Source organism: Simochromis diagramma, unplaced genomic scaffold, assembly GCF_900408965.1.
Source record: "Simochromis diagramma unplaced genomic scaffold, fSimDia1.1 OVJJ01000802.1, whole genome shotgun sequence".
NCBI classification, from domain to species: domain Eukaryota; kingdom Metazoa; phylum Chordata; class Actinopteri; order Cichliformes; family Cichlidae; genus Simochromis; species Simochromis diagramma.
In genome coordinates, this window is record NW_024387492.1 from 23,762,734 (window position 1) to 23,784,383 (window position 21,650).

General features: G+C 43.9%; 1 protein-coding gene across 9 annotated transcripts in view; it reads left to right on the top strand.

Moving 5' to 3' along the window:
• Positions 1 to 21,650, top strand: part of adgrg6 (adhesion G protein-coupled receptor G6) — a 117,293-nt gene that overhangs the window by 76,924 nt on the left and 18,719 nt on the right. For 7 of the 9 annotated variants that reach the window (XM_040017874.1, XM_040017875.1, XM_040017876.1 and 4 more), the window contains 20 exons: positions 480 to 568; positions 1,433 to 1,485; positions 8,056 to 8,094; positions 8,207 to 8,352; positions 8,597 to 8,687; positions 9,750 to 9,838; positions 10,769 to 10,833; positions 10,927 to 11,060; positions 13,901 to 14,066; positions 14,156 to 14,296; positions 14,369 to 14,482; positions 14,856 to 14,901; positions 15,364 to 15,479; positions 15,698 to 15,825; positions 16,789 to 17,057; positions 17,701 to 17,785; positions 18,350 to 18,500; positions 18,798 to 18,930; positions 19,128 to 19,229; positions 20,767 to 20,919. In XM_040017874.1, coding sequence (XP_039873808.1) covers positions 480 to 568; positions 1,433 to 1,485; positions 8,056 to 8,094; positions 8,207 to 8,352; positions 8,597 to 8,687; positions 9,750 to 9,838; positions 10,769 to 10,833; positions 10,927 to 11,060; positions 13,901 to 14,066; positions 14,156 to 14,296; positions 14,369 to 14,482; positions 14,856 to 14,901; positions 15,364 to 15,479; positions 15,698 to 15,825; positions 16,789 to 17,057; positions 17,701 to 17,785; positions 18,350 to 18,500; positions 18,798 to 18,930; positions 19,128 to 19,229; positions 20,767 to 20,919 — 2,310 coding nt within the window. Of the gene's footprint in view, positions 1 to 479; positions 569 to 1,432; positions 1,486 to 8,055; positions 8,095 to 8,206; positions 8,353 to 8,596; positions 8,688 to 9,749; positions 9,839 to 10,768; positions 10,834 to 10,926; positions 11,061 to 13,900; positions 14,067 to 14,155; positions 14,297 to 14,368; positions 14,489 to 14,832; positions 14,902 to 15,363; positions 15,480 to 15,697; positions 15,826 to 16,788; positions 17,058 to 17,700; positions 17,786 to 18,349; positions 18,501 to 18,797; positions 18,931 to 19,127; positions 19,230 to 20,766; positions 20,920 to 21,650 lie in introns of those variants that run through there. The other 2 variants (XM_040017872.1, XR_005694056.1) reach the window with 2 other exon arrangements.

The window sequence follows — 21,650 nt, forward strand, 5'->3', positions numbered from 1 at the left end:
ACACACAAAAACTCAGTTAAATGAGTCTGTGTAACAAGAAATTAATTTTACAGGAAGTTTCAGACCCCAAAACTCTTTAACATTTACATTTCTCCACAGATCTTTAACGTACCTGCTTCATAATTGTGCTCTTTATTCCTTTTTAAGGTGGATTTGTGAGAACACAGATCAAAGGGTCAAACAATCCTGAGAAAGACTCAAATTGCACAAATCCTGCTTCAACTCTTTGATTTGTGCAGTTTGAAAAAAGAAAGGGGAATGACTGTTCTCCCCTCAGCGCCGACGTTATTGTCCGTCAGGCGGTGTGTTCCCATTTTTCATCATTTTACTTCAAAATGAGATTTTTACATAACTCGATCAGCTCAAACCGCTCGGGCCGTCTCCTGCTATGTGCCACAGGCTCGGTATGAATTAGCTGTTGCACATTGAATCTGAAGTGCTCTTCTTTCTTTCTCCTGTGCTCTCACCTTGGTCTGCAGATGAGCAGTTTTACCGATTCGAGTTTGTGGTGGATGACAGCAGATCGCAGACGACACGGGAGACGCTTAAATCAGCCGTGGCTCTTTGGGTGAGTTTTTACTCCACTTATTCATCCATGTCCAGACCTCAGTGAGCGTAACCGTGGCAGCAGCGACAGGCCTCATTAGATTTTCTTTCATAATTTTAATTAGTTGAAGCTCTGAGCAGCTTAACTTTATCAAACGTAGAAATATACTAAAATATGATTTTCAATACAAAGTCAAAAAACTGTGTAAAATGTATTTTATTCAAAACATAACACAGAAAAAAACTAAAATTTCAGAACCGCTTCCAGTTATTATCTTCTTAAATGAAACAAAAGGAAGTCTCAGTACAACATAGTTTAATGTCTGATGTCTGTGGCAGCAGCCCTGCACTGGCATTGATGGTTTTACTGGTTACTCTGGTTGACTGGCATAGTGGTGGTGTAGCTACAGCAGCTAGCAGAAAGTGTATGATGTTGCAGATAAAAATGAAACAACAAAAAGTGTCAGAATATTTAAAAAACAAAAAGATCAAGTGTGCAATTACTCTCACTGCCAGGAGGGGGAGACAAAACAGCCACACTACATGAGTTCAGTAAAACACTGGCACAGAATTATTGAACAGAACTCAAACTTCATCTCTAGGTCTATGATAAACAAGATTAAAGTCATATTTTATTTAATAAGAGTGAATTAAGATAACACAGGAGTGAAAAAATTTTCTGAGCTGCTGAACTTAAAGAAATGAAGATTAGGAGAATACAGAGGTCGGGAGCAAGACTCACCTTTACCTGAACAAGCGATGACTTAGATTTGTTGGAACAGTTTTTACTCATGAAGCAGGTACATAAAGTTTCTTCTTCACACCAATGCGGCAGTTTAATATTCAGTGCTGAGCAGACTTCAAACCCGATCTGTTATTTTTACAGCTCAATCAGACCTTTCAGGACTGGATCCACAAAGTCTACGTGGGCAACATCAGGTAATCCTGCAAACAGCTATCACACAAAGTGCACATGACCTAGGGCAAAGGTGCTTTTGTATGGGTCATGCTGTTTGGGTCTGTGCTCATCTTCAGCCATTTCACAATAGCTAAAAAGATGAGCTACACCAAGGAGAGAAAAAAGAAATGGTTAGAAACAGTTAGACCTGTGAGAGTGACAGGTCACGCCAGGATGAAGTTTACTGTCCTGCTCCTGTGAGCACGAGTGCAGATGTGTGAGGTGTTTAAAGCTGAGTGTTACGCCCCCAGTCTAGGCGGGTAGGGACGCACATAAGGTTGGAGGAGAGAGAGACAAATCCCCGCCCTGGTTCCCAAGCCAAACATCCAAACCAGTTGTGAGTGAAAAGGTGTTTTTATTTAAGGAAAAGAAGCATAGCTCCAGGGTGAGCCCAGGCCAAAATAATAAACAAAACCAACTAAGTCCCACCAAAGAAAACTAACTAAACCCTAGGAAAGAAAAACAGAACAAACAAATGACAGAGCTAACCCTCGCTCCCTACCCGGAAAACAGGAGAAAACGATTCCAAAAGAAAAGGCAGCTCACCCCTTCCGCTTCAACCCAAGAGTGCCTAAGCGCTCAACTAATTCACTAGGAGCGGCTTTCACAATTTCACACTCTCACAAATACACAAGATAAGCACGGGCTGGGAACACCAGGGTCAGGGTCAGGGCCGCGACGGCTGGCTGGCTGGCCGGCTACTCGCTCGTTCCACTCTCTCTCCCCCCCCTCTCGGAGCTGTCAGAGCGGCCTTTTGAAAGTAGTCAACCGCTCCATGGTCCAATCAGTCGCTCACGACTCCTCATTAGGGGAGGGACCTGGAAAAGTCTTAAGCACAGTACAGAAAACACAGACAGAAAACAGCCCACACATGGCCACAGCCGTAACACCCCCCTTCCCAAAATCAAAGACATCTCCTTGATAGATGTTTTGAACAGTTACTTTTAAAGGAAAACACGGGATAAGGCGTCTGCTAGCACGTTCTCAGTGCCCTTCTTATGACGGATTTCCAAATTGAAGTCCTACACCAGGAGAGACCACCTCATTAGCCTTTGGTTCGAGTTCTGCATCCGCATGAGGAATACCAAGGGATTGTGGTCGGTATAAACAATCACAGGCGAGGGACTGCCACCGACATACACCTCAAAATGTTGCAATGCGAACAGCAGAGAGAGAGCCTCTTTCTCAATCGTACTGTACCCCCGCTGATGGACATTAAATTTCTTTGAGAAATAGCCGATCGGGTGATCCACACCATGATGGTCTTCCTGCAGCAATACGGCACCTGCCCCGTTTGCACTGGCGTCCACTTCCAGCTTGAAAGGGCGTGCAAAATCAGGGGCGGCCAGCACTGGCGCACTGCACAGGAGAGTCTTAACTGCTAGAAATGCACTCTGACACGTAGAGGTCCACACAAAAGGTTTCAACACACTAGTGAGGCTAGTGAGGGGTGCGACGACTTCCGCGAAGTTCTGACAGAAACCTCGGTAGTAGCCCACCATGCCGAGGAAACGGCGAAGCTCACGCCTAGTCTGAGGGGCAGGAAAGTCCAGTATGGCCTGGATTTTGGCCGAGATAGGGCGCACTTGCCCCTGACCCACCTGCTTTCCTAGGTACGTCACCATGGCTTTACCAAAATCACACTTGGCGAGATTGAGGGTGAGGGATGCCCTTTCCAAGCGATGGAACACATCAGTGAGTGTCTCCATATGCTCTGACCAGGTGTCTGAATAGACGACAATGTCATCCAAATACACTTCACACTTGCAGACACCGCCCAGCACGATGTTCATGAGCCGCTGGAATGTGGCGGGAGCGTTGCGCAACCCGAAAGGCATGACAGTGTACTGGAGAAAATGGTCAGGAGTGACAAAAGCAGAGATTTCGGCCGCACGTGATGTTAGGGGAACCTGCCAGTAGCCCTTTAACAAATCCAGCTTAGTAACAAACGTCGCAGAACCGACCCTGTCAACACAATCCTCCATCCTGGGAAGAGGATAGGAGTCAGGTTTGGTGACGCTGTTCACCTTCCGAAAATCTGTACAAAACCGTGGGGTCTTATCCGCTTTAGGCACTAGGAGACACGGGGAACTCCACGCACTAGAGCTAGGGACAGCAAGACAATTTTCCAACAGATAAGAAACTTCTGTCTGGAAAAGAGCACGTTTAGTGGGATTCACCCGGTAGGCATGCTGTTTGATTGGAGGATGGTCCCCCACATCAATATCATGCTCCAACACGGTGGTACAGGATGGAGTGTCCGAGAAAAGATTAGGATGATTCTCAATCAACCGACACACGTCATTTCGAACATCACCATCTACCTCAGTTAAATGTGACCGTAAATCACGTAGGATTTCAGAGTTCCTAAGTCGTGCGCAACCCGCCGCACCACCGAAAACCAAATCGTCATCCACAGGGTCATACCGAGTTCCAGAAACTGGCACCACAGTCGCAACTGTCGACACACCGCCAGCAAAGTAGGGCTTCATCATATTAATATGACATACACGACACTTTTTCCTTCGTTCTGGGGTGTCGATGACATAATCCGTGTCACTCAATTTCGCCTGCACCGTATACGGACCACTGAACTTGGCCTGGAGGGAAGATCCAGGGACCGGTAAAAGTGTTAAAACTTTATCACCAACCTCAAATTTTCGCTGCACAGCCTTCACATCAAACTTCCTCTTCATCCTACCTTGTGTTGCAATGAGAGCATCACGTGCAATTGCACATGCTTTATGCAAACGCTCTCTGAAAGAGCTCACATAGTCCAACACATTTTCCTTAGGAGCAACAGTGTCGGACAGGAAGTTCTCCTTAAGCAATCGCAACGGGCCACGCACTGTGTGACCGAACACCAGCTCAGCAGGGCTAAATCCTAACGACTCCTGCACACTTTCTCTCACTGCTAAAAGAAGCAGCGGCAACCCCTCATCCCACTCCTTTTGAGACTCAAGGCAAAACTTCCGCATCATCGATTTCAATGTCTGATGAAACCGCTCGAGCGCACCTTGCGACTCTGGATGGTAGGCACTAGATTTCCGATGTTTAATGCCAAGTGACTGCACAACTTGAGCAAAAATCTTAGACATGAAATTAGAGCCTTGGTCAGTTTGAACAGCTTTTGGTAAACCAAAGATAGAGAAGAAGTTCACCAATGCTTTAACAACTGGTTTCACCTTAAGGGTGCGCAATGGAATTGCCTCGGGAAAACGGGTAGCAACACACATCAGAGTCAAGAGGTACTGGTGACCCGATTTTGTTTTAGGGAGTGGACCAACGCAGTCGATGAGGATGTGTTCAAAAGGTTCCCCTAAAACTGGAATAGGGTGTAAGGGAGCGGGTGGAATGACTTGGTTAGGCTTACCACTAATCTGACAGGTGTGACAAGACCGACAATACTTAGCAACGTCATTCTTCAATCCTGGCCAAAAGAAATGACGCAGAATGCGGTGATAGGTTTTCCTAATACCTAAATGTCCAGAAAAACTGTCATGGGCAAGACTAAGAACTTTGGGTCGGTACTGTTGGGGCACCAGAACCTGTTTAAACACATTCCAACCCAAGTCACCAGCTGTAGGCGGATACCAGGTACGCATCAACACGTCATCCTCGACACTATAAACACGAGGGTACTGGTCGCTAGAGTTGGCAGCGGAAAAACAACTCACAAGAGTCGGGTCACTCTGCTGGACCAAAACTAAATCCTTTTTGTTGATTTCCAAAGACAGTAGAGGTGTCACTGATGGGCTAACAGACAGCATCGCCTCAGAGTCGCCCGTCAGTGGAACACGGGTTTCAGATTCAGACTCCGGCCCACCACCAGCACAGAGAAAAGAATCAGATAAATCCACGTCACCGTACTTGCGCCTATGCGCACGAGTTACCGCGCAAGCAGGAAAAACAGAGGAGGAACGCTCCTCAGCGACAGGGTTAGATAACAAAGTATCAGGCACCGGTATCTCAACCACTCTCGGAGTAGAAAACACTTTCCCGTTAGCCAAATCATTCCCCAGAATCATCGCAACTCCGGGCACTGGCAACTGGTCGCGCACGCCAACCGGTACCGAACCCGAAACGAGCGGCGATTGAAGAAACACATTGTGCAGTGGCACACGCAGTACATCCATTTTTACACCCCAGACAAGAGCATCCGAACCACAAAAAGAGTCATCAGAAAAAGGTAGAATACCCTTCAAAATAAGAGTCTGCGCGGCTCCAGTGTCACGCAGAATCATGATCGGCACACGATCCTCCTCTTTCTCGTTCAAAGAAACAAACCCCTCCGACACAAAAGGACTGTAGCTCTCATCAAAGCCTTCACTTCCCACTTCATTGCTAGGTGAAGTGGAAGCTGACATAGAACGAACGAAACCCACACTTTTCGGCTTCCTCCCCGTGTTGGCCTGCTCCCTGCGCTGTAGTGATGGGCAAGCAGCAACGAGGTGCCCGATTTCATGACAGTAAAAACATTTGCGATCCGACACAGGAATAGCAGCAGAACGTGTCTGGCGTTTAGGGGAAAGCCTATAACTTCTGACAGGACGAGTTGAGGAAGTGTACTCACGGCGCTCTGTCGAAAGCGCAGCACGATGAGTTAACACAAACTCGTCGGCAAGGACCGCGGCTTTAGACAGTAACCCCACCTTCTGCTCATTAAGATACACCACAATGTTTTCAGGGAGACATGTCTTGAACTCTTCCAGCAGGATCAACTCCTTTAGCTGAGTAAAGTCCTCCGCGTGACTGGCAGCCAACCACTTGTCAAATAAGACAGTTTTCTCACGTGCAAATTCCACAAAGGTTTGACTGTCAAACTTGCGACAGGCACGGAACTTCTGTCGATACGCCTCCGGGACTAGTTCATAAGCCCGCAAAATAGTGGATTTGACAACCTCACAATCCAAGCTGTCAGCAATAGAAAGACTCGCACAGACCTCCTGCGCTCTTCCTATTAACTTGCATTGCAGCAACAGGCTCCAGACATCCTTTGGCCATGTCAAAGTGGTTGCGATGCGCTCAAAAGCAGTGAAATATGAGTCAACCTCTCCCTCCCTAAAAGGAGGTACCAAAACAATCTGTTTGCTAGCGTTAAACTGGTCTATGGCGGGAGGGTCGGGGAGTGTACTTACAGGAACGGGAGCAGCGTCTCTCGCTCGAGAACGATCAAGCTCCATAGCTCGAATACGGAGATGCATGAGCTCGACTTCCTTAGCCGCCAGCTCCACCTCCTTCAAGCGAAGGGCAAGCCTGAGATCCTCCGTCACCAAACCCGCCCCCATGGGGCGGGTTTGGTGACGATCCCCTGAGGGGTCTAGGCGGGGAGGGGGAAGTAACAAAAGTGACCGGGTCAGAAAAAGGAGTCAGGGAGGCAAAACGGTTAAATAAAACAGGTTTATTGAAGTTATTCAACTAAAAGAGACGGACAAGCCGTTATCACCATAAAAGAAACACAAACAAAACTCAGGCGTTGGTCAAATAAAGCACAAAGTCAAAAGGAAAACATAGCTCACCAGCTGGAAACCACAAACACAGCTCACTAGCTGGAAACACCACAAGACACTCAGCTCACTAGCTGGGCCCACACAAAATGGCACTCTGGCCCAGAGCTCACCCTGCATGGGGCTTAAATACCCTTAATTGCTGATGGGAGTCAGCTGCGCCAGAGGGAAAGGTGGCTTCTCAGGCAGGAGGTAGTGGGACACGCCCACACAGGCACCCTCAGGAGAGAGAGGCCCTGCTAGGGCCGTAACACTTTATGAGTCAGCTTAAACTCATCTGCCAGGGTGGCAGCTTGCTGTAGAGTTGTAGCCCTCTGTTCACTTAAATAAAGGGCCACAGACTTAGGAACAGAGTTTTTAAAATCCTCCACCAGCATAAGCTCACGTATGGACCCCACATCATTAACCTGTCTTGCCGCACACCACCTATCAAAGAGCCTCGCCTTCTCCCTGGCGAAGTCAAGATAGGACTGTCCCTGTGCCAACTCCAACCCTCGGAAATGCTGCCTATAGGCCTCAGGTACCAGTTCATAGGCTTGGAGGACGGCACTTTTGATCTTTCCATAAACCAGGCCGTCCTGCCTAGACAGACCAGAACACGCTGCTTGAGCCTTACCTGTCAACCGACACAGCAACATCACCCCCCACACATCTTGAGGCCACTGCAGTGCAGTTGCTAGGCGTTCAAAAACACTGAAAAAGCTGTGAACACTGGATTCACAGAAGTCTGGAACCAGGTGAATGTTATTGCTCACAAACGAGCCTCTAGACACCTGTACACTAACAGCTGTGTCATCCATTTTGGGGATGGTGAAGGGTTAGAAAACAACCTAATTAAGACAGTTAACAGACCACTACACAACTTACCTCTCGCCACACACCTTAACACTGAGCAGTAAGGCTCTGCGCTCCTGGGTCATATTTTGAGGTGAACAGTAAAAGTCTGACTTATGTGCTTCCTCCTGGCTGCAGGTACTTTACTGTGTTCATGCAGCATTTATCATTTGTAGTCTTTCATCTCTGCTGCTTCTTTTCCCTCTCCAGTGTTCAGCTGAGTCCACAGACTGCAGGAAACCTGAGCAGGTAGCATGACTCTGTTTAACTCTGCAGGTTCCTGTCATTATGTGCTCACCAGCTCATAGAAGTCAGGTGTTTAGGATGGTAGGTCATTCTGGCATGTCTCTTTTTGCTGCAGCTATGAGTGCCGTGGTCTGCTGGTTTATACCGAGATCATCAACGAGAGCCTGAGCCTCATCGATGATGCGTCTGCCCGGCTCAGACAGGGGAGCGTGTCAGAGGGTGTGGAGATCCAGAGCGCCTCTGTGGAAGTCAAACAGATTGGTGAGAAGGTTACACTGAACGCTAAACACAGAAAAACAAGAACCGGAGATAATAAAGAAGTATGGATTGTTGCACATCACTCACACAACTCTCTGGATTTGATTTGTTGTGGATTTTATTGTCTAAAGTCTGTCTGTTCGCCTTCTCTGATCACTCTGTGCCCTGGATGTTTTTCCTGTTTCATTATATGAATGTATGTCTGCTTCAAAACTGTGAAATCACTCCTGTTTTTTTCTGCTTAAAGAAAATTGCCCGTACAATCCACCTTGGCCTGAAACCAGACCGACCGTTACTGAGTACCAGCCCTGCTTCCCCAACAAGAAATGGAGGACCTGGTAACACGAACACACACAAAACATGAGCTGAATGCAGCCAAACACGAATATTTGATTGCAATATTTCCAGCTCCATATTCTTATTTTCCACTTGACAATAATCCTTCATCATCCTTGCAACTAGCACGTTTGCACAGGTTCAAGGCAAATATTAGGATTTGCACTTATATTCACGAACTGTTATTTATTTCATATCCATCTTTTGTAGGCACTTTGTTCTCATGATCATTGTGAGGTTTTCGTGTTTCTGGGGAGAGTCATTAATCAAGACTGCATGATATATCCCAGATTGTATTTTAAGAACCTCCACTGTGATAAAATCAGCAGTAAAAGCAGCTCATATCTTTTCTTTGTTAGAGTCTGTGGTTTTAATCAGATCTTTCTGAGACCCTGTGGTGTTCAGTGAAACAGCAGCATTTGATGTTGATTTATTGACTTAATTCATCTTCCTGTAATGTTATACACCTCGTGGTGATCTATGATTTATTAGTACGACAAGCAGGACATCTTCAGACGCCCACGAGTGCCTCAGCATAAATTCTCAGAGGGAAGTGGTCCTTAGTGGGGTTAACTGTGGAGTCAGTGGGGCTTAACTTCTGGTTATTCTTCTCCTTTTATCACACGTTTCCACAGCAGCATTTCTGTTGAGCAGACTCAATGATAAAGTCTGAACGAAGCAGTCGGACCTTTGAAGAGCGCTGCTGCACACGTACTCCGGACCGCAAACACCAGGGCTAAAATCCCATTTGAACCCTTTAAATGTTACTTCACCATCTTAAAACAGGAAGTAGGCGATGTTATTGTCATAGAGTTAGTGTAGGGAGGAGGTCGGGGCGGATGGGTGGGCTGATAAAGTCAGGGAGTGCTATAACTACCTTTACTGCATGTTGAACTGTGTGTTTGGAGTGACCAGGATTGGGTTTGTTAAGCTGTTGAATATTTAAGCACTTCCTCCACATTCCTCCACAAAACCTGCCTGCAGCAGTGCCGGCTCACTTACTTAGGACTACTTCTTTAAGCTGAGTAATTATATGTCTTATCGATAACCTCTTCTTTTCCCAGTTTAATCAGTTCGATGAACTACTCATCGTACTGGTCAGATCCAGACGTCAGCAACTGCACTGATATCGACTCCATCCAAGTGTCAGCAGGTACGCTCAGACACAAAGTCAATCTGACAGCGGACTGTAGACGTGGCGTGCCGACACCGTTGATTCTAACAATGCATAATTTGCTTTGTGTGTAAAAAAACATAGACAGCTGAATATCTGAGTTGTTTTATTTTTGCATGAATAAAAAAGCAAATACATGATTTTAAATTATTTTATTCCAACTGCCGCTGTTCAGAATAAAAGTATTAACAACAAAGTTAAAGAGTCTGAGACCACAGCGTAAGTACAGATTTAAAAATGTTCTTTTCCAATGTGGGAACATTTTATTCACTCTTTGTGCATTTCAGATAATAAGCTGGGTCACATTTTTACAATATTTTCTGCTCGTCCGTTTCTGATTTGCCCCAAAATGGTATGGTTTGAAATATGTAACATATATGATTTCTGCAAATAATTCGCTTCATATATCAAATACTTATTTACCTATTCTTTTTGACATACGGTCTCTGAGCATAATTGAGCATGTTTTTTCACACCTGTTTGAATATAAATATCTCACAATGAACTATGAAAGATAAAAGCTTTTCTTCCAATAACATTTAATCAGGATCCATAATCCTGCAAAATCAAACATGCAGAATTAATTTAACATAAATTCACAAATATAAAGAAATATTCATTCACTTTTAAAGCTGCTGTGAGTAAATCTAACATTTATAAAAGAAAAACAAAAATATTAAGATCTGTATGAAACTCTAATTTTCACTTATTTTTGACAAATATATATAGATTTTTGTTCAGTTTCAAGACTTTATACATTAAACTATTTTAAACCTGAATTATAAGTCGATAGACTAGAAATGACACAGAACTGGAAAATGAACCTGAATTTGTGTTTTAATCTGTGATATATCACAAAGTTGTGATAGAAAGTGACAAAATGGAACCATTTGTGTGTTGCTTGAGCAGAAAATGCATCTGATGTAGCGGAGCAGCTCAAAGCGTTCACCAACAACAAGCTGAATGAGAAAGAGGTGAGTGTTTACACTGGCATCTGTTCGCTCAAGCCTCCTGTGACCAGGAGAGTGACTCCGTGTCCTCCTGTCCTCCTTGTCCTCCGTGTCCAGGTGTCTAAAGTGGTGTCAAAGGTGGAACAACTAGTGAACGTATCCAAGATCAACTTCACGTTAGCCTCCAGCATCGTCACCATCATCTCCAACGTCATGAGTGGCTCAGTTACAGTCCCGGCAGCCTCAGACAAGTACAGACTTCTTACTCTGCCCACCTGATATTAAAGTCCTGTTTGTGGCACATTAGTATATGTGAGGGGGGCAAACTCCTCAAGATGGGTGGTGACCATGGTGGCCATTTAGAAGTCGGCCATCTTGGATACAACTTTTGTTTTTTCAGTAGGAAGAGGGCCATGTGACACATCAAACTTATTGGTAATGTCACAAGAAAAACAATGGTGTTCTTGGTTTCAATTTAACTTTACGAGTAATCTACTGAAACGCCTGACACGAGAGCATAGACTAACACTTCTGAGTGATCCTTGTTCATCATCCATGGAGAACACCGCGGCAACTCCTGCTAAGCAGGCAAAACTGGATTTTACTTCAGCAGCACAGAAAGCGTCTGAAGGTGAGCTTAAAAAATGATTGCAGCCTATATTGTGGAAGAGATGCTACCGCTGCGTACTGTAGAGTCTCCGTCTTTCAAAAAAATTATTTATTATTTAAAGAGTTTAATTTCTATTGTTTGTCCACTCAAGGTTTATAGGGATTTTAAGAAGTATTTAGTTTAATTACTTATTTAGTAATTAAGTTACTTTTCTGACACAGCAATTAGATAAGTATTTTAAATACAATATTGACTAATTAGCAATTAATTACTTTTTTAAAGTAACTTACCCAACACTGGTTGAAACCAAGCACACCATTGTTTTTCTTGTGACATTACCAATAAGTTTGATGCGTCACATGGCCCTCTTCCTATTGAAAAAACAAAAGTTGTATCCAAGATGGCCGACTTCTAAATGGTCACCATGGTCACCACCCATCTTGAGGAGTTTGCCCCCTCACATATACTAATGTGCCACAAACAGGACTTTAATATCACCAACCATTCCCATGTTATTACGATGTATCCATGTAAATGGCCCACTCTGTACAAAATGAGGAAACCTTTCCTTTCTGCTGTCATCTTAACTTTGACTCACTGTCAGTTCTGTAGTTTACTGCCTTATTCACTTTGCTTGATCACAATTATTGTTTGGTTTGTCCTCTGAAACAAGGTAGCTCTCCTTAAACCTGCTTTCTTCTGATTGGCTGCAGAGGACATATGACATAACAGATCCAGCAGTTCTCTGACTTAATTTTGTGAAGCGGTGTTTAAGGTGAACATCCACCAGAGGAACAGGGAACAGGAGATATGACAGAAAGAAAGCATTATTGAAAATAAGAAGGCTGTGTTGTTCCTGGACTCTGCTTTTCCATGCTGTCCCTGAATGTCCCACGGTGGCAGGTTTTATTTGCTGCATGAAAACACATAAGTAAAATCACTGCATTCACAGAGAAACACACGAAAACTGTGTGTGGAAGGAATATCACAAAGTACTTACTCCACAACTTTAATCATGTCATGAGCTCTATGTGATAATCATAAACTCTGAGGCATTAATGGCCCACACAGTCTGCTGTTATTTCCTCGTTACAGTCGATGGTGTTCATGATGCTGCAGGAAAATGCATACTTCCAGCATGCTATATGGCTAATGTAGCTAAACTGTACTCTTAGCTTTGATTGACCAGAGTTTCGAAAATTGCATCGCTGCAGGAAAATTAGGAAATGCAGAAAGTTTTCAGTCACATAGATCCTTCAGGTCTAGGAAACTGTTTTCACATTTCCTTTTGTGCTTCAGTAAAAGCTGAACTCAGCTGTGCTCTCATTTTAATACGATCCCGTTAAAAACACCTATTTCCACACTTGTTTCTGCTGTTAGGTGACAAATAGTGACTGATCACATGTTTAAAAAAAAAAAAAGGATCACATGTTGACCTGCAGGCGGTTGATCTGCTAAAATCTTAATTTTGTAAGCAAAACATCTGAAAAGTGTAAAGTTATCACTCACACACCACCAGGAAGTACGGTGACTGGAGAAATTCTGCAAATGTCACCAGGTCTGTGAAAATTAGCAGTTAGCAAAGAAACTTTGAAGCATCAGGATGACAATAAACTGAGAATAAGGTGGAGAGTCTGCTATCAGTTTGGATCGGCAGTTTCTGATAATTTGATGATTAACTGGAATAAATCGGTGAAAACTGCAAATCATTTGCTGTCTCCATACAAAGTTTTTCACTTTAAACTGAAATTTACATTAAGCATTTAAATTCAAAGTAGGAGATTTAACTGCTCTGTGACAGCAGCGGATGAGTACCTAACATTTGCATAGGAATAAAACTTGAGTTGAGCCTCCTATTGCAGCGAGTTTCACCATAGACAGGTTGTACTGGTTGTGCAGACCGACTCAGACTGGTTGTTATGTGATGGTTTTGTGTGTATTTATTAATCACATGAACATTATTTGCAAAGCTTCACCAACCTATCTGAGAGACCGCAGCAGTTTGGACATAGGCCGCCTTCCACCAAAAGTTCACTCGGAGATTGCAGAGCGCTCCATGCTCAACCTCTGGGCAACCAGCTGATGCTACAACTACTTACAGTTGACCTCCAACAGCAAAACAGTTCAGCATGATCACCGGAACCGACAGGTTGCCCTCAGTTGCGCGGAGGCCGTGTCCCATTTCTACGATAGCAATCAGCTAGCATGTGGTCAGAGTGTTGAAACTTTCTGCCGCTTAATGAACTCTCAGCCACAAAGTTTGCTGGCAGGACGGAAAGTTCAGTATTAAACTGAAACTTAAACGAGACTCACATGTTTGAGTCTGTTTCACATGAATCACCTTCAAACATGATCATTTTCAGCTGCGTTTCAGTCAGCCGTGTTAAACGCCACCTCTGTGTTTCTCACCAATATCTGTCTGGTTTTGCTTCCCTTTGAAATCATCGTAGAAATACTTTGCTTCTCTCTCCTCCTCTGCAGAGCTCTGAAGACCGTGGACGAGCTGGTGCAGAAGATCCAGTTTGATGGTCCGTCCATCCAGATCAATTCCAAGAATCTGGCTGTGGGAATTCTGGCCCTCAACACGACGATGTTCAACGAAACAACCCTCAGTGCCTTCATGTCTCCAAATAAGTCTGACCCACAGGTAACGGCTGGGAAAGTCAAAACTTTCTCCTGTAGAAGGTGGATTTGTGTTTTTTGATTTAGCTTTGACTGTTTCCTGTCCCCTCTCAGATTGATTTTAAGTCTAAGCGGCCGAATCCTTTAGCTCAGGTCACACTTCCCGCCTCTCTGCTGTCCAGAGTCTCTCATGCCGAAGCCGACACACCGTCCAGGATCAGCTTCATGTTCTTCAACAGCCCCAGTTTTTTCCAGGTCAGAGATCACGGTGTGACGTTCACACAAAGGCTGATGTTTTAGGGTGTCTTAACATGACGTGTTTTTCAGAAAAAGGAAGAAAATAAATTGATCAGCTACGTAGTGGCGAGCAGCGTGGTGAACGTCCCCATCCACAACCTGAGAGACCCAGTGAGGATCGAGATCGCTCATCGCTCTGACCCGGTGAGCGTTCACGTTTTTTCCTTTCTTCTCTGTTCCATTTTTGGACTTTATACACATTATTTATATATTTGTGTCACTCTTTTCACTTCCTTTCTTTGACTTGTGCTTTATTGTGTTGTCTGTTTCATATAAATGACCTTTATGTTTCTCATGTTCCCCTTTTTCTGAGGTTAATTAATACATTTATTAACATTAATAATCCATATTATTGAAACTGTCAGTAAGAATGTAGTTCCTGGAGATGTGCTGAAGGATTTGAAATGACAGTGTCAGAAGATCATGCAGAAATGAGCCAGGTGTGATGGTCATGAGTGGCTCTGAGTGTCTGCTTACTTGAACTTGCTGCTGAGTCATTGCTCTTCTGTCCTCTCAGGCTCGTGGGACTCTGGACTGCGTTTTCTGGAACTTCACCAAGATCAGTAAGTCTGTCCGTCGCCTCATCACTCACCTCAATTTCATCACTGGTCCTCAGATCTGCAGAGAAGGGAGTTGGCAGCTGTTACAGCTCGTCACACCTCCGTCCTGCTGCACTTTTACTTTGACGTTCTGGTCTGGTTGCTCTTTCAGCAGAAAATTCTGGTAAATTTAGCAGCTTTTCAGGCCGTATTACCAACAGATTCAAGTACTTCAGTAATTACTGAAGAGGACGTTTGTGCGCAGTCTTATCTCAGTACAGATATTTGGCTTCGGAGCAGCCGCCCTCAAACTTTGCAGAAATATTTCGAGCTCCTGAATCCCGAGCAGTGCTTTATTCATTATAAAAAAACCCAAACATTTATTATATTATATTTTATTATTAGAAAGATTCAATCTTTTCATCTGTTTAATTACACATTTTCATTTCGGGTTGAGGTGACTTTGCTGTAATGCCTCTGTGTCACCACTAGATGGAACTGGAGATTGGAGCAAAGAAGGCTGCAAAAAAAACTCCACCGAATCCACGGCCAACAAAACCGTCTGCCTATGCGACCACCTCACACACTTCGGTGTCCTCCTGGTAAGACCTGTGTGTTCCTGTGAGTGTGTGTGTCCGAGCTGTCCTCACACACCTGTCACACTGACGTCCTGGCACGGGCGCCGCATACATGTCACGTTGTGTGGATCCTTTCATGCTTTTGTTGTGGTCATGATGGTCTCCATAGTTGCCCTCTGGCCTTCTTTGTTGTTCATGTGCGTTTCCTTCATTCATGTAGTCGTTGCCATCTCTCTCTTAAGGACATCTCTCAGACTTCTCCCTCCATCGATGAAAAGAACAACAATATCCTGACCTTCATCAGCTACATCGGCTGCGGGATCTCCGCCATCTTCTCTGCTGCCACGCTGCTCACGTACATCGCCTTCGAGTGAGTCCACCGTTCGGCTGCAGTATGAACCCTCCAGCTTCCAGTGCCTGGCTATCGTCTCTCCTCATCCATGTTTTCCATCAATGATGTCATTGTTTTTTGGTGACAAAAGCGAGTCAGTCTGTTAAAGCAGAACTACACAAAGTGTTGGAAGACAGTCTAGATTTCCATCATCTGTAGTTTCCTTGAGTTGTTCCTCCCAGAGTGTGAAACACCGCTGCTCTGTCGGAGCTGATGGTGTCTCACAGATGTGCACGACATGTCCTTTGGCTCCAGTGCTGTGACCTCTGGGTTTGCAGTAAAAGCAGCATGGATCGCTCTCTTTCAGCTCTTAAAAAGCTGCATTAAGCTTGTAAAAGCACTTTGCAGAGTCAGAAGGACTAAAACAGTGTGATATAAATGCCACTCCTTTGTTTCTCTTGGCTTCGCATTTAAATCCCAGAGCCAAGCATCACTGTTCAAAGTGCAGGCTGTTTATACAGAATCTGTTTAAACCCAAACCGTCATCTTTCCCAGGTTTACATGAGTGCAAATGACACTAATCAGCAGAGCCTGTTGTCCCAGGTGTGAACACCTGTACTCCGAAAAGGAGGCATGGGATGGTGCGGAGGACAGAGGGTTGCGTGCATCACTGTTATCACTTTTATCAGTGATGTCAGTGATGCATGAATAAAGATGTTTAGTGTGTTTTTAGCTCTGTGTTGGGTAAATGGAGCGCACATGGATCACGCTCACGGTACTCTGAAGGCTTTCAGCTCGAATGTTGTGAATCACCAATAAATTTCAAAGTCAAAGAAAAATTTGGAGAAGGAAACCCAAGAGGAACTTGAGAAACTCTCAGCTACTGCATGCGGCTTTGACTTGGATGAGAATATTCGGAAAAAACTGCAGCAAATATATTTCTCGACAATATCAGAATGTAACCATGCAGAAATTTGTGCTTTCCTCCTCTTGTCCTCACAGGAAGCTGCGGCGTGACTACCCGTCAAAGATCCTGATGAACCTCAGCACATCCCTGCTGTTTCTCAACATGGTGTTCCTGCTGGACAGCTGGCTGAGCACCATGGAAAAAGATGGGCTGTGTAAGGCTGTGGCCATTTTTCTCCACTACTTTCTGCTGACCTCCTTCACCTGGATGGGGCTAGAATCGGTCCATATGTACATCGCTCTGGTCAAAGTCTTTAACACCTACATCCGCCGGTACATCCTGAAGTTCTGCATCGTTGGGTGGGGTGAGTCGCCCACTGCTGATCCACACAGACCCACAAAGACAACAAAAGATCATGAATAAAGTAAAAGTGTCCAACATGGTTTAGCATTTCTCTGCATCAAGAATAATTTATGATTAATAATTACTGAAGCTCCTACTGTTGTGCACAAGTCAAGTCTTCGTTTGGAGGTGGATTTGGTCGGGAACTCTGTGAAGCTGCGGGTGTCTCAGGGCAAAAACACACAGCACAGCTTCAGCTTCATATCATTCCTGTTGAATATGATTAATAATCTCTTACAGACAGGTCTAAGTGCATGTAAACCTTTTACTATCCTGAACAGATGTGCACCAGCGTACCAAACATTCCTCTGCGAAAATATCTTCTGAGATTTATATCATCCTCCTGAGACTGGATATGCGATTTTAATTTCTATGAGCTGTTTGGGATTAAATGGCGCTGATATGCACAAAAAAATTAACTAAAAAAAGGAGGCCGTTCCCTCGTTAGATAATTGTTGAATACTTTTCTGTCTTGATATGAGGACGTGGGTTTAATTTACAAGATAAAACAGTTTGATGCCATTTCAGTCTGTGATTGTGATGCAAGTATAAGAGACCCGGGACACTGACGTTAACGTGCGGACGGCGTGCTTTGTGTGTTCCAGGTCTTCCTGCTGTGCTGGTTGTGATTGTCTCTGCGGTGGACAAAGACTCGTACAACGCAATAAAATACGAAGGAGGGTCAAAGTTGTAAGTGTGCCCAGAATCTCAATAACAGGTCTACAAAGCACGTCGCTAAATATGGACGTGATGATTTCTTGTCAGAAAAATCAGGATTTGATTAAGTCACTGAATAACTCATTTATCAGAGTGTTGCTTAATCAGTCAGTTAGCTAACAAAAGAAAAGCCTTGTTACATGCAGGCGTCATCGTTAGCACAACTGCTCCACGGTGCCAAGTTTATGATGAAAGGACAACGAGTTGTTCAGGATTCGAGTTAAAAACTGCTGTGTGCATGGCGCTGACGTGCTTGAGCTCCTGCAGCTGATTCTGTCTGTTATCCTGCAAAACTCCCAAAAACGATCAAACTGAACAGCTGCACAAAATCTCACCTTAAGCAACCCTCAGTCCTAACACTCAGAGCAGGGTTTACTATAACGGGATGACCAGTGCACTTTCACTTCGTTTTAGTTTACTGCATTTCAAATTGATTAAGGCTGGATTTAGTTTCATTATAATAAAGTGGCTGATGTGTGAAAAAACCTTAAATCCCTCTTTAATAGTTTGAACGGCATGTGTGTGTTTCCTTGTCAGCTGCTGGATTACCAATAAAGCAGTCTTCTACACCACCTGCGTCGGTTACTTCTGCCTGGTGTTTCTGCTCAACATGGCCATGTTTGTCGTGGTGATGCTGCAGATCTGCGGACGCAACGGCAAACGCAGCAACCGCACGCTGCGGAAAGAGGTCTGTACTCATGCCCAGTGATCTGGACTAAGACTGTTTCATGATTTAAAAAAAACTTTCTGTCGGTTGTAATAACTCTCTGAATTAAAAGTTAACCCTGACATTCCTGCAATATAATAACAACCATATCATAACAGGTGTCAGCAGCCTTAAGGCTCTGTCAGAGACAGAGGAAAGAGTTACTGTACACCATTAATGAAGTTTCTCATGTCTGCTTCTGGAAAAGGAAGTAAACTAAGGAGACAAGGAAAGGAGGGAATGTTTAACGCTTTAAAATTCTCTCCTGCTATGATCCAGGTTCTCCGAAACCTACGGAGCGCCATCAGCCTCACATTCCTGCTGGGAATGACTTGGGGGTTTGCTTTCTTTGCCTGGGGACCGGTCAAGCTGACGTTCATGTACCTCTTCTCCATCTTCAACTCGCTGCAAGGTGAAGTGACCGCATAGCGTGATAGTGTGAACATGTTTAATCCGTGTGCTGAGTTGTGTTATGTGTAAAGATAAAAGGTTATAGAGCAGGTTTGTGCAGAGGCGATAACTGTAAAGTGACCCAAGCAGTTATTTTTACCTGTCAGCAGGTCTGCTGTGGTAGAATAACTCATTCTGTTTCTACCTGTCTGTTTTCAGGCCTCTTCATATTTATTTTCCACTGCGCCCTGAAAGAAAATGTGCAGAAGCAGTGGAAGAGATACCTCTGCTGTGGCCGATTCAAGCTGTCAGACAACTCAGGTATCCCATCTGTCTGTCTGCCTTTTTCAGGTCAAGGCCAGTTCACGTCTCCCCTCTCAGATCTGTCTGCCGGACCCCAGAGAGGTTCCCACGGCAGCATAAAAAAAGAAATAAAAGGACGTTTTATTAAAAATATAAAAGCTAAGTCGCCACGGCTTCATGGGTAATAAAAAAGATAAACCCAGGAACTCCTCCAGGTGCGCTCAGTCTCAGGATGTGCTGTCCGGGTGCCATTTCATTTAAGAGAAATCACTGAGTTTCACTTGATGCCAAAAAATTACTGTGCAAAAGTCTCCAACCACAGATAAAGTTTTGCTTGGAAAATAGAAAATAGATGCATAAATACACAGAAATACAACCTGGAGAGCTGGATGTTTGCCTGTTTAGGACATCAGAGGCAGATACTGTTCATCTTCTTTTAAAACAGGTTCTTTCCTCAGATGTCTGTCATGTGTAGACATGACACTGATTCATGACTTTAAGCAGGCGAAAGATCCAGTATTTACTGACTGTTATCAGTCGTGTCCTGAAAAGTCCTCTTTACGTGATTGAACTCACAAATCCAAAGAGCTCCACTTTAGTGCCAGCAGTGCTTTTATGAAAGGAGAGAGGATGGATGCTCCAGCCCTTGCTTCGCTTTAACATGTGAAGGTTTTCAGTGAGTGAACACGTCTTTCACGTGGACGTGTGTGAGATCCGTTTATTCACTTATACAGAAACATCTCTGAATGTTTCAGCCGAAACATGTTTGGAAAGAAACAACTCAAAACGAAGCTTTATTTAATTTATTTTTCATTTGATAAAAATCCAGATTATGATGACTTTTTAAACTTGTTGGAATGAGTTCATGATACATGTTTGTGTTAAAGCCAAAATCTCTCAGTTCAGGTTCCCTAAAAACATCCTGAGAAGCTGTGAAAGTAAAAGTTAGACCTGCTTTTTTATGTTCTGCTGGCAACTCTTCAGTCTGATAGGGCAGAATTTTCCTTTTCTCTGTTTTGGCAACAGTTGGATGGGTTATCAAAACCACAGATTATGTTTCTTTCATTGGAGAATTATTTAACTGGAAAAAGAAGGAATCATTTGTAATGGTTTCATCCACCTGTCCACATTCTGTCCAGGCCAGCTGAATTTAAACAGGTGTTGTTGGGAATTGTTCTAAACAGCTGGAAACGTGATGTTTAAAGGTTAAATATGCATAATGACAAGATGTGTGTTATTCAAACGTGTTATTCAAAGATCCTGAACATTTTTAATCTCAGCAAATTAAACTTCAGTTGCAAAAATCCTGAAAATGGAAATAGTGCAGATATAGTTCATGTTGACTGTGAATTGTTTAGTCAAAATCTAAAGTTGTACATGTTCCTCTAGAAGAAAAATGTGGAGAATTATTAGAGAGGTCCAGTAATTGTGTCTGACACTGAACTTCAGTAAGAGTGAGGAACATTAACATTGAAGAAAAAACCCTACAACACATTGTGTCCCACTGATATCTTCTCTAAAAATCTGGAGATAATTGATTGTTTCTCGCGTGCAGACTGGAGTAAGACAGCTACCAACAACACCAAGAAGGTGAGCTCAGACAACCTGGGCAAGTCTCTGTCCTCCAGCTCCTTTGGCTCCACCACTGCCAACTGGACCTCCAAAGCTAAAGCGACGCTCAACCCGTTCAAACGACATAGTAACACAGGTGAGACCCGCTCAGAAAGGCCTTTGCAGCACAAACGCTCTCCTACAGTAATTACTTAGAGGAGACTGTGAGACCGAGAGGACATGGAAGCAAAGAGAGGAGAAACATCCAGCGTGAGTTACTCTGAAAAGAAAACCACCACCCTGTTTAGACAGCTTGTCTGAAGTCCATTCCTCTTTGTGAAAACACCGCTGCACATACTATGCCTCAGAGCTTTACTGCTTTAATAACACTTGTATATGTTAGCATGTAGCCTATGGCAGGCATGAGTGTGTGGACCAAATGTTCCCCTTATGCTGCGCACCACTACTATGTAGTAAACAAGTTTGCATGCAGACTCCAGTGTTTTCTGTCCTGAATATGAATATGAAAGGAACTTGAATCACCCCCTACTGTGGAAGTTAGTGTAGCTTATCACAACCCCGAAGCAAAAAGGCCTGTTTGATTCCATCATAGTTATATATTATAACGTCCTGCTCAGTAACAATCTCTGTTATTAATCCACCTTTCTCCTTGAATAAATTAGAACATCCTTAAATCACTTTCACTATTTAATGAACGGGATGATCCATAATAGTTGTTCAGTGACTCGGTTTGAAGGAAAGACTTTAAGTGCCAGTTAAACCCATCTGCATGCAAACTTGACTCCACTTGAAGATCAGTTCCTTTTTTCCGTGATTGTTGCAGGTTTGTCACTGTTACCATGAAAGCCTGTGTAATATCTCCTGGTA